At 38.4% G+C, this 13,293-nt stretch overlaps 1 protein-coding gene across 2 annotated transcripts in view; it reads left to right on the forward strand.

The window, feature by feature from the left end:
• The first annotated feature begins 284 nt into the window (after positions 1-284).
• The window catches only part of LOC122809618 (cytochrome P450 2J2-like), an 898,680-nt gene continuing 885,671 nt past the window's right edge, over positions 285-13,293 (forward strand). For both annotated transcript variants that reach the window (XM_044081250.1, XM_044081251.1), the window contains exon 1: positions 285-509. In XM_044081250.1, the coding sequence (XP_043937185.1) occupies positions 351-509 (159 nt within the window). In that variant the 5' untranslated portion in view covers positions 285-350. The remainder of the gene's footprint in view (positions 510-13,293) is intronic.

Raw genomic sequence — 13,293 nt, forward strand, 5'->3', positions numbered from 1 at the left:
AAAATACATAAAAAGACTATTCTCATTTTGTGCAGTTTGTACAGTTTTCTGAGTTCTTTACATATTTTTACTCCTTATAGTTTATGCTGTAAGAGTTTTTTCAAATAACAGATAAGGATTTCTTGAAAGGTCCCAGTAAATATTACCTTCAATTTGTATTTATTTTTTAATGGAAATGAGGTACTCTTCCTTTAAGGACATCAGTACTTGTACAAGTTTACTTTGTACTGAGTAGCCAGGGGGCGAGGTTAATGGGAGAAAACAGTTCAATTTTAGAGCAGCTGTGTGGCATACTCCTGAAAATCAGTACTCTCAGCTTGAGCTTTGCTTCATTTCCTTGAGCGCTCAACATGCAACACTTTTGGCTCGCTCTTGTGACACTGCTCATTGCCCTTCTCTTCTGGAAATGGAGACGACCTCCAAACTTTCCCCCAGGACCCTGGGCTCTGCCTATCATTGGAAACTTCCTCCAAGTTAATTTACACAACCCAGTCCCAGATTTTAATAAGGTTTGAATTCTGTCTTTGTTGTCATTTCTATCTTATGCACTGTGTACAGATTTATGATTTTTTATTTATGTATTTATGTTTATTTGTTTAGAAAATGTATTGAGTTATAGATTCACAGCAAGACTAAAGGGGATAACAAACAGTAGTATTAAAAATATTCTGTGCGTCTGTGTGTGCATGTACATGTGTGTGCTTGTCTCAATGTATATTTTAATTATTAAATGCAATAGCACACAAATCTACATATGCATCTATGAGTAACGTGGTTGAGTTCAGTATCCAAAGATAAACTCCACAACCATTGTTTTCTCATAAGAAGTCACAGTGAATGTGGTTTCCAAATGTGTCATGTGAGATACAGGGAGGCTTGCTCTCCTCAAGAAAAAAAGCTTGTTGTGAAACATTTTATTGGATTGAAGGTCTGACTGCTTGTTTTCACTAGCTGAACCTTTACCCTGTTGGATCTTGGTGGGGCATAGGTAAAAGGTTGTCACATAAGATGATAACATCAGAAGGAGAGATGAACTGATATTGGATGTATAGAGAACAAACTGATAAACCAGTGATGAATGCACCAGGTGTCTAAATTACTGAGAATGACACAGCACACACTTTCTGTTGTCAAGATTTTAACAAGCAAGAAGTGGAAGAAAGAGGGAGGCTAACATATTAAAAGTGTGGAAAACCTGGTAGCAAAATGATAAAGCCACTTTTTAAAGATTAGGTCTTGGCTGTCATTGAAAGCAAACATTTTTCATACCTTTAAATGCTTGGAATGCATTCTAACTGTTGATGTCTCAGTCATTTGAATTTTAAACTGTTATGATTTGTTGAAGCAAAAGTGATTTACTCTGATCAATAAAATGATTTAATTTACTTGGTTCTTTTCAATCTGTGGTCTGAAACAGTACAAAAAGCAGTGTGCAGGAAACAATGATTGTATTTATTAGTTATTTACTGATGTATATTGCATTTGCCTTTTTTAAATTTGGTAACAGACATTGTGCTACTAGCAAGTTTATTGCTTTTCTGAGGTAGAACTTTTTTTGCTCAATGATGCTTATCATTTTGCAATACTTTTAGCGGTACTCTGAGGAAGCTATTGAATACTGAAGTGGCAGTCCTAGGAAAACAGAGGAAGAAAGGTTCATGCATTATTTAAATACCTGGCTTACTAGAAGAATGAGGAAAGTCAGAATTAAAGGAAAAACGGGGGGGTTATTGCCTTTGCAGGAGACGGCCACAAAACTCAGTACGGAGACTGCTTTTTCTGCATGCAAACTAGATAAGGATGTCGTGTTTTCCCATGTATTTTAACAGTAATAACTGCAAATCATATTAGGTTTTCCATCATATTTAATCTGACTAGGACAGTGAGCTGTAGAAAGATTTCTCTGAATGTTAGCTGCATCTTGTCTAAAGTATTTACATCTTTAAAAATGGGAAAAGTTTAAGGAAGTGCAGTGACCTATTCCATCTACTTAAAGTGAGTTCATTATGTTTGGAATTACTCAAAATGTAACAATTTTATGGTGCTGCTTGTGCAGTTGTCTGCATTATTTGTTGCTACTCTGTGTATTAGATTATTAATTTCCATACTTGTTTTTCTTCGCATTAGTTACGCTGTACCCTTTGGGTGTTCTGTGTTTATTAACTACTTTGGCTTTCTTTCTTTTTGCTGTCTTTATGCCATTATTTGTTCACTCAGTTTTTATTACTGGGAGCATTTCTCTCCTTCTGGGTCCAAATAAGTTCAGTCGAGTATAGCTAACATCGTAATAAATAACTAAATAAATAAAGGTATAGCTTAACAGATAGATAAATAGAGAGCTAGACAGATGCACAGATAGGTGGATAGTATTTACCCTTGCCTTTGTGATTTGAAACAGTTTGACAAAAAACAGGCAAAAATAAAATTATTAAATTCAGTGGTCTTGATATTTGATTTAGTTATTAAAGTGTAAAACGATAGTATAACTTGTTGTATGGGAGATGATGTATATGAGTCAATGAAACATATTTCTGCAAGCCATGACTTGATTAGCCCGTTCAGTTGAACAGGTAACCATCAATGATTTTTTCCATGCAAGGCTGCACTATGTACCTCCTAAATTAATATAACTTAACTAAGAGGTTGCAAATTTTCTGAATGAATATAAAAAGATTAAGTAGTTCATGGGAGACCATATGTTTGAACTGGTTCATTAACTCATGACCCCTGTGAAGGCACTTCATCCAACTAACAGTATAATGAGAGAAAAGATGGTATAAGTAAAGACAAGTAATACTGAGGTGTACGATTATTTATTGAAATGGAAAGAAATGCAGAAAAATGTGTAAAGATGCTTCAGCTGCAACAGTTTGTAGCCTGAAACCTGCAATGAGGATGTCCATTCTTGTCAGCTAACAGAACTAAAGCTGCAAACCTTTAGACAGCTTGGCGAGCGTTCCCAGGGCAACAATCCTCAGGTTTATTATCCATAGTACTCTGCCTACAAGCTCCTTCTTCAGATCTGGTTTGCCACACATTCAGCAAACATCAAACACTCAGCAATAACATTTGTTTATCATAAGACAAATGTTTGATTGTTTCTTTTTTGTGTGGTTGTCCTGATTTGTATTATTACTAGGTTCTGATCAACATTTCTCATCAGATCTTTTTAATTTAATTTTTTATCTTTGCAATCCATTTTTTTTCTGCACTTTCTCTCTCTCTCTACCCTCGCTCCCTACAGTCTGTCCCGTCTTCTACATTGGCCTCTCTATCTATCTATATATATATATATATATATATATATATATATATATATATATATATATAGGTCTACTTTACATGATTGAACTTTCAAATGTTTGACTTTCATATGGGCGAGACCATATGATCAAACATTTAAAAGTTTGAGCATGTAAAAAAAAATAATAAAAAAAAAACTACACACTCCTAGCAGGAGGGCAAGCCCCCCAGCAGCCCCCATATCTGCTATTTAAATATACCAACTCCAACATTGCACTACATTGTGGAAAAGGGAAATCTTCCTGTTATGTGCTGTATGGAGATCTCCATTCAGACCGTTCGAATTTGTAAAAGTTCGATCATGTGGTCTTGGCCACATGAAAGTTGATCTTTTAAAAGTTTGATGCTCTGAAGGGGACCCATATGTACGTATATATATATATATATATATATATATATATATATATATATATATATATATATATATACTATGTTCTTGTTGCTCTGATGCCTGGTGGTATTAATTGCTTTACCTTTGACTCCTGCAGTCAAAAGTTAAAGATTAGTAAAGGCTGCTTTTCTGTTACTTTTATGATTGTGTTTGTTTGACTCGGAAGGGCAGGAGAACTTTTAAAAAATGAAAGTGTGGCAGTATGAAACCAGTCCAAGACAAACATGTCTTGTGAGTGTTTTACTTAGAAGACCTGCATTTTGAAGAAAAGTTTAATATCTGTAAATCATTTACCCTGATATTGTTAGGGATAAGAGAAAACAAACTTTTCTTATCTAAATTAAAAGAGAGCTTTGAGTATGCTTCTGATGAGGACTTAAATTCGAACTCCATCCTAATGTTGACTCTATGGGGCTCGATAGTGGAGCCAATGGAGGGCAAACTTTGAAAGAAAGATAATGAGACAGAGAAGAGAAGAAGGCACAAGGTAGATAAAGGGATTAGAGATAGATGTGACAGAATTAAAAAGTGTTCTCAGGTCCTTTCAAAAAGTATAGGATAGAGGTTCATTCTGCCCATTTCAGTGATGGGGTCTCTAAAATGCCATAAGAACTGTGTCTGAGCATTCTTCTTTAAATTAGTAGATGGTATTTATTCTGTTCTTTGCTTCAAGTTAGGAAAATGTTATTTACTGACCATATTTGCACAATCTGTCATGTCATTCTGAAATCATTCCATAACTTCTGTTGAGTTAGACTATGAAAAGATGACAAAGCATTATTAAAGTCCAGCAAGAGCTACCTCTCCTCTACTCTTCCAGCGTAGACATATGCATATCATAATTTCTAAGCTTTTCTGCTAGGACATCCCTGTTCTCCTCACTGGTTCTAATTCATGTGCCAATCCTAGCAAAGCCAGAATTCAACCACCAGGAGTCAGTGTTAATGCTGACAGAAGTGTTGTGGTTGGTTGCAGTCTTAAACTCAGGATCACAGTGTTCAGGGCTGATGCCTTTGATGTCAGAATCAGGAGATGGCTCAATGTCAGCTCACAGGCATCAGCTTTGGCACCATTGCCTTCAGGGCTGTTGTTGATATCATTAGGGTCAGCTTTGCAGTCTTCAGATTTGAGAGTTTTAATGTCATGCCCAGGGTCAAGAAAAATAATTTACACCGGGGAACAATAAGTTAGACTTGAATTTAGGGCCAGTGCTCTCAGCTTTGACATCGACTGAATATATTTCAATCTCTGATAACTGGGGTTGGGATCACTGGCCCCAGTATGTGGCATCATTGTGGATCCTGTTGACAACAGTGCAGACTGTACTGCTAGCTATATTGACAGTGATTTTAACCTTAACACAGGACATTTGTTTGCTTGGCAATTTGGAATTCCACTTTATTTCAGAGCAGGAAAGTGGGTTTGGAGGCCCCTTGTAGGATTACTTATACATATTTGGTGTCTTACAGGCGTCTTCATTTTCCTCAGATCCATCACATCCAAGGCCCAGTAAGAAACACAACTGCAAGTGGCACATGGACTCCATTCAAGAATGCCATAATTGACAAGGTTGATGACAATGATTTTCTGTCTTTCACTTCAGAAGACCCCCCCCCTTCAAGCTTGATGAGGTCTTAGAAATGATGGAGACAGATGTTTGGCAACCCGCATCTCTTCTCCAGAATGCATCCTCTAGCAGGCTTTCTTTATTGTGATATTCTTTCTGGATGGTTTCTCCAGTAGGCAAAAGAGTGTGCCTAGTAGTTAAGACATCATAAAAAACTGATACTGTGACGCCTTTCCTAAGTTAGTCAAATGAGATGCTATGGCCTCCTAAAGACAGGATATATTGGTTCACAAGCCAGAGTCCACTGTTGCTGTGGCAGTCCTTGAAAACTATCCTCCTATGCAGATTCCTGCTGTCCAGCTCAGAGATAATGAATTAAGGGATATGGAGAGGTTTAAGAAGTGAATTAAGACATCCTCCATGTTTACTTTGAGACTAGTAAACTAATCACCTTATATGTTACAATAACTGCAATACTCATCAGTCAACAAGCATCCTGCTTTTTTTGTTTCTGAATATTTTATTTCAGATTTGCTTTTCAGGTCATCTTCTTATATAATACATAGGCATGCATTCTCCAAGCAGGAATCAATAACCAGGCTCTTCTCTGGTTTAAAATCATCATCATCCTCAAACCGCTTTTTCCCATGTTCTACATGGGGCCGAGGTATCATGTTAACTATCTGTATCTTTCTTGTTTCAATGCTACACTCCTGCTTTCATTGACACTCATGCCTGATTGTTGCAGACCTTCCCTCACACAATCCATCAACCTCTTTGCTGGACACTCTCTTTTCCTCTTATCTTCTTTTTGTCAGTCCCAAATATTCTTCATTAAATTGTATTCTGCTTTTCTGCACCTGTGTCCGAACCACTGTAATCTGTTCCCTTTAATTTTCCTGTAATTGGGGCTACTTTAGCTTATGTTTTTATGTTCTCATTTCTTTAAATTTCCCAAAGTGTGCATCCTACACTCATCTCAGGCACTTAATTTCCATCACCTCTCATTTCCTCATCTGCTGTGCCTTACCTGCCCAAGTTTCTATACCATACAGTAGTACTGGTCATACCACTGTTTTGTACACCTTACTTTTCAGTTTCTTTGGCATCGTTCTGTCATACACTACATCTGACACTCTATGCCAGTTGGCTGCAACCCCTCTGATTCTAGCTTTGACCTCTTCATTTAAACTTCCCTTCTCCTCAACAACCCCTCCCATATACTTGAAGCTATTAACCTGTTGCACTGTCTTCCCTTCTATTTCAATTGTTAGCTTATTTTGATTCTCCCAATTTGCTGCCATTATCACTGCCTTATCTATACTTAGTTTCAATCCATGTGCCTTCAGTTTTGCATTCCATTCTCCTATCCTTTGCTGAAGTTATTGCTCAGAGTCTGTGTGTAATGCCACATTATCTGCATACAGCAACTTTGTTGATCTGTCCCCTCCACCCTGTTTGCTAATGTAGTCCATCACCAGTATGACCAAGACTGGGCCCAGAGCTGATCCCAGATGTACACCCACTCTCAGTGGGAACTCCTGTGTGAGACTGAACACTGTTCTTGAGTCATTGGGTCCTTGTACATAGCGTGCACTAATTCTACCAATGTTTCTGGAACTTCAAACCACCACAGTACTGCCCAAATCAGCTTTCTTGGGACCTTGTCATATGCTTTCTCCAAGTCTAGGAATGTCCAGTTGGACCCTTTCCTCATTTGTAGCTTCTTCTCAACTATCTGTGTCACTGCAAACATCAGATCAGCTGTGCTGTATCCTGATCTGAATTCAAACTGCTCATCTTCCATCTTACTATCTACTACTCTGAGTATCCATTTATCAACTGCCCTCTCCAGAACTTTCATGCAATGTAACAGGAGTTTGATACCTCTGTACTTCCACAGTTGTGGATGTCTCCTTTGTTCTAGTACACTGGAAAGAGTATGCTTATTCTCCAGTCATCTTGGATATGCCTTTCTCTCCACACTACTGAGTACCCTCAGGAGCAATTTCTCCCCTATCTCACCCAGCGTCTTTATCATGCCTGCTATGACCTTATCTCAGCCTGATGCTTTACCTGTCTTCATTTTCCTTAGTGCTATTCTTAATTCTGCTAGGGTGGGCTCTTCTACTTCGCTCATTGTAGGCTGTGTCTGGGACGTTACAGCTTCTGTGGGGTTTTCTTCATTCAGAAGCTGCTGGAAGTACTCCTTCCATCTGCCTTTGATGTCATGTGGACTGGTGAGCATGATGTTGTTGGCATCCCTTATGAAGGATGTCTGCCTATCTTCTTTATCATTCTGTCTTTGCCTTGCTAACTGATATAGTTTCTTTGTGCCATCTACTGCGTCACTTTCCAGAAGCTCGTATAGTGTCCCCGGGGCCCAATTCATTGCTATTGCAACTCCTTTCTTAGCTTCTTTGTTACCCAACCAGTAGTCCTTCCTAGCCTGGTCCATCTTTTCTCTCTCCCACTTTTTCCTGCACTCCTTCTTTCTTTTGATGACTTCCTGGACTTCTGCATTCCACCACCAGCTTTCCTTATGTACCTTATTTCTATACCTAGCTTGGCTACATATCTGTTCTGTAGTACTCACAGATGCTGTTTTGAGGCAATGCCATTTTTCTTCATCTCCACCTATTTACTCTTCTTGGGCTGGTGGAGCCCTGAGTAATTCCTTGAAGTGTTGTGCTTTCTCTCCAGTCAACTTCCAGGTCTTTAGCCTAGCCTCTGTTGACCTTAATGTCTTCTCTGACTACTGCTTGCAGCATATTGTAGCAACCAGTGGTTTATGCTGTTGGCTGACTGTTTCATTGGGAATGACTTTGCAGTCACTGATTCTACCCCAATACCCCTTTCTTACTAAGAGGAAGTCTATCTTACTAGATGAAAGTCTACCTGAGTTGCATGCTGGCCACTCTTGTATGTGATCTTATGAGTGTCTCTCATTCTGAACCATGTGTTGGCTACTATCAAGCCATTTGCCAGACAGAAGTCTATAATGGCCTCTCCTTCTTTATTCCTGTTGCCCCACCCATATGGACCCAGGCAGTCCTCATATCCTATTCTGTTTGTCCAGACGTGTATTTAAGTCACCCATTATCAACACCAGTTCATGTAGTCCTGCTTTTTATCCAATAGACCCTGCAACTGCTGTATGACTGCACTCTTTTCCTCAATATCACAACCCTGTTGTGGGACATAGGCTGGGAGTAAGAATACTGTCCTGTCATTACAATGGAGTCTGATCACCATGACTCTGTCATTAATTCTGATGACATCCCTTACTGCCTTCTCATGGTTCTGTCTTAACACAATTCCAACACCATTTCTAACCTGTCCTCCTCTTGAGTAGCAGACTCTGGATCCCAAGCCAAGTGGCTTTGCTGAACTGCCCTTCCATATTTTCTCTTGGATACATAGGACATCTAGCCTCCTATGTAACATCATATCTTCCACTGCCAAGCTCCATCCTATCAGTTAACCTACATTGAGTGTAGCAATTCTTAGTTCATGTTTGGCAGGCTTTTGCTCAGTAGAACTATCTCAGGTAACCCAGGTTGGGCATCTGGACACCGGACGACGATTAGCTTATTAGCCCAGGGCTGCTGGGCTTTATGAGGGGCACACACTGGCTAATAGGAGCACACACACCCTTCCCACCATTAGCATGGGTCCCTGGCATAGGTCAGAGTAGGCCAGTCTCTCAAGCCACTTATCAAGGGTAACTATCCATGACCATTTGGCGATGTTAGTCAGCATAACCAAATCAGAGCCATGTTTTACACCATTGAGTGGCTAGCCCTGCCATTGTGTGCAGTCTATGATCTGTGTTTTCCTATCATGAGGACACTGTGCACCACAGTAGATGCCCAAAGTAGTTGGTCTATGCAAGTGTTAAGTCTTCCCCCATAGGGAAGCATGTACAGTCTGTGCTACTGCCCACAGCTGCATTCATTGGTGAGTTCAAGATTAAAACACTCAGCATCATTTTCAGAGGTGGGAAGAACCCTCAGAGAAGAACATGCAAACTCTAAACAGACAGTGGCCGGAGGTCAGGTTTGAACCTTGTACCTTATGCATGGGAGGCAAAGACCTTAACCATTTTGCCAACTCATCTAAAAGGCAATGGTTAAAAAAGTCAACTTCAAACAAAAGCTTCTCAGTTCAGGTTGGTAGTTCCAAACTTCCTACTGCCAACCCAATCAAAGTAATAGAAAAAGCTCCATTCTATCACCTAACTTCTCTTCTTTTTTAAATTTACTACTCTCTAACTTCTCAAAAAATAAAGTCCTACTGTGTAATGATGATCTAGATCATCTCTTCAGTTAATTAAAATTAACTTTCTAGTTAACAACTTACCCTTATCACCAAAATAATTAAACAATAACTTTCAGCACCTTGCAAAAGTTATTCTCTGTCCCATTGAATCAGAGGGTACTCTGCAATGGCTAAGCTCCTTTCAAATTTCAAATACATGTGGCTGGACTAACATGTTAATTTTAAATATCTTTAAGAAATCATAAAAAACAAAATCAGCTCTTATCTCTTCTGAGTTAATAAAGTCCCCCACTGTTTGTCCCCTGAAGCCTGGATGGCTATAGATATTGGCGTTGTCTCAGCAAAAGTGGAATGTGGAATACAGACTGTCTTTGCCTACTCCATAAAAAAAAATAATAATAATGATTATTCTGTAACTAGATCTGTCCCAAAAGTAGAGCCCTACTGCTTAGTTCTTTCAATGATCAAATGGATCAACCCTACTCCTCTTCTCCATGGTTCAAAAATCATTTCTGTTCCTTGTAAACCATCTCAATTTGTGTACCTCTAATTGTAGCCTCAGGTCTCATACTCCTTAGATCCATACTTCATTGCACAGACCACTCCTTCTCAATGATGGCACCACAATCCTGAGATGTCCATTGAACAGTCTAGGACAAATATATTTACTTTAATAAGTTCAGAGACAACTTAAAACAATTTCTATTCAAAGAAGCCACATGCAAATGCCATCACCTCCAAGGAATTACTTGACAAAAATCCTCATCCTCAAACTGATAACCTTCCTCTACATCCTCCCTTAAATAATGTGGGTATAAATGTTTTCTAGTAAAATGCTATACTGTAATTTTAAGGCTTCCCTTAATAATTTCTGCCAATAATTTTCCTCTTTTCCCTTCTCATATGCAGTCTGCTTTGATAGATATAGTAAATATTGTATATAGTTAGCATTTTCTCTGATATCAAACCAATTAATGTTATTTTCTAATAATATAGAAATATTGTTCACATCTCATTTCCTTTGTGTATCAGGGTTCCCAACCTCACTTGTTTTCTGTCTTATTTATTTACTACTCAGCAAACATTCCTGGGGATTCATTAACATGTGTGTACATGTCATGCTAAGCCTACACATTCTGTTTGTGTTAGCACAATGGCAGCAGTGCTTATTCAATATGCAAGCTGCTAAAGTGTTCAGCAGTAAACTGTCCATGGCCAGAAAACCTGCTAGTGGACATGAACAGGTGCACAGGAGCTTGAGCACATAATATAAAAAACAGGTTGTATAGACACACAACCCAAATAAGAAAGCACACATGGATAGCACAATAAAAGGCAAGGGCGGATTGAATGACATAATTAAGAGACAAAGGTAGCTTAATAAGGAAAGTGCAGTTAGATACATGTATATTAGTGTGCAAACAACAGTAATTAAATATATTATCTGTACAAGTAATCCTATTCACTTAGGGGCACATATATAATAAAAAGGAAATGCTGACAAAGGATGTGAGAAGGACACAGCTACAGTGTAACAAAGGGGAATAAATGTGATACATGTAAAATTTAAAGTGATAATTTGAGGTAACAGTTAGCAAGTAAAGTGGATACATTAGGAGATATTGCATATACTGCAGTTATTGCACACCAGGTGCATATCCAAAAAAGTATATGTTGTAGCCAGCTGTATGCTGCTGCAGCCTTCACAGGACGCATTATGTGAATAACACACATGGATAGGTAGCCCAAACAAAACTTGGGCAAAATAAAATTACATACCAGCATTATGGTGTTAGTACCTCAGTTCTGGGGAAATAGAGCAAATGACAGGCTAGAATTATCTGAGTATGGTGCATTCATGGTAGTGTAGTCAATGATATGATATAATGTGTGTCATTCTAGCAGGAAGTGCCACATCATACATGTTAACTTAAAAATTGTATCAAAGTACACCTGTGAATGCAGTAAACAATGATACCTGATAACTGATACCTAACCTTGAAGCGAGCCTTGTTAAACACATTAGTAATACCTGAATGACACTACACTAACATACATTTCACCCAGGTGAAACATTAATGTGTATTACCAAGTGACCTGTTGACAGTCTTACATTTCACACACGCCACCTGTACAGTGGCCTGTGACAAATGTCATCTTTCACATGTAGGTCATTAAGTGTAATGAACATATGCTGGCAAAGAAGTACAACTGAGAAGAACATTCTCAGTCTCAGCACATTGATTACTTTGTGGCAAACAGCACACATTTAATATATCATTATACTGGGCATGCTCATAAAGAAGTACAGCAAAGACAACAACATCAACTAGTAAACACAAAACCACAAGACAGTATCATTAACACAGGCCCACTCACACTTTGTGATGATTTTGCAGCATTGGACACATTAAGAAATGATGAATAAGGCATTATCTCCTTTACAGCCCTATAGTGTGAACAAAATATTAAAATGCATATGTAAATGTTTGTATGAAGTCATGCAATACAAGTCATTATTTTGGGGGAAATAAATAATACCTGTGAGCATCGACTGACATAATCAGCAGTTACGTCTTACCAGAGTCAAACACATGCCAAGGTCAGATGTCAGAGAAAAGCATTGATGTCACAGAAGGAGGCACAGCTGTGTCATAAAGAATACACTTCAAGGAATTCAATTAGCATCCTATTGCAATGGTTATGGCTCTCCTAACATGGAATGTGAAACCTAAAAGAAGTGGCCCTCCTACTGTGACATAACTCCATTCTTTGGTTAAGCCATTCTTGTCTGTCACAAATGACTTACAGACAAACCTTACCAGATATAAACCCCTGCCAATCAAGTTCTACACTCAACAGTAGTAACTGTGTCTGCCACAGGAGATAGCAATGAAAGCTTTTGATGTTTATTCAATAGAAGTTATTCCGATGGATCAAAAGTGTCCAACCAGTTGTAATTTACCAATATCACTGTTGGTTAGCGAAGTCATTTTTGTCCATCCATATTGTTTTGCAAAGTTTTGAAATCTTGAATCTTTTCAATGGAGATCGCCATACAGTGCAGAATGGGAACTTTATAATTCTCTTCAATGTAGTGTGATCTCGAATTTGGTCTATTTAAGTAGCAGGGGGTGTGGGAGGGGTGCAGCCCACCACATGGGGAGTGCAGGGGGGCTTGCCCCCTGCAAAAATATGAAATGAATAGTTTTCATGTTTTGGATGGGTTGTTTTTTGGTTTGAGACTTCAAAACTTCAATCCTCTGGTCTTCATTATTCAGAGGTTTGACATTTTGAAATTTCGAGTATATAAAGTGAATCCTTGGGTACACATGATATACAAGACAGTATTAACTGTATACACCACTGGAAAACTCACAAGCAGCTTAGAAGACATATTTGACTGGCATGAAATCCATTATGTGTTGCAAGGACTTTGTTACAAATAAAACTTGAACAAAATAAATTGATGCAATGCTGTATGTGTCACATCAGTGCACTCACTTTATGTTGTCCTTTTCTGAAGTGTAACAGCTGCCTGTGTAACTTCACAACCTACAGAACTAAATATTAACCGCATACTCCACAGGCAAAGTCTTATCACACTGTAAGACAGAACATATTTTAAGGAATGACATCATCATTGTTGTGCAATGTAATTGTTTGAGGTAAAAGTAATGGAGGAACACTCTTCCAGTATAACTGCATACATTAAAGCTGTGGTGGATGTAATTCATGCATAACAGTATAC

This window comes from Protopterus annectens, chromosome 8.part0 (assembly GCF_019279795.1).
Source record: "Protopterus annectens isolate FY-2018-M chromosome 8.part0, PAN1.0, whole genome shotgun sequence".
Lineage (NCBI taxonomy): Eukaryota > Metazoa > Chordata > Ceratodontiformes > Protopteridae > Protopterus > Protopterus annectens.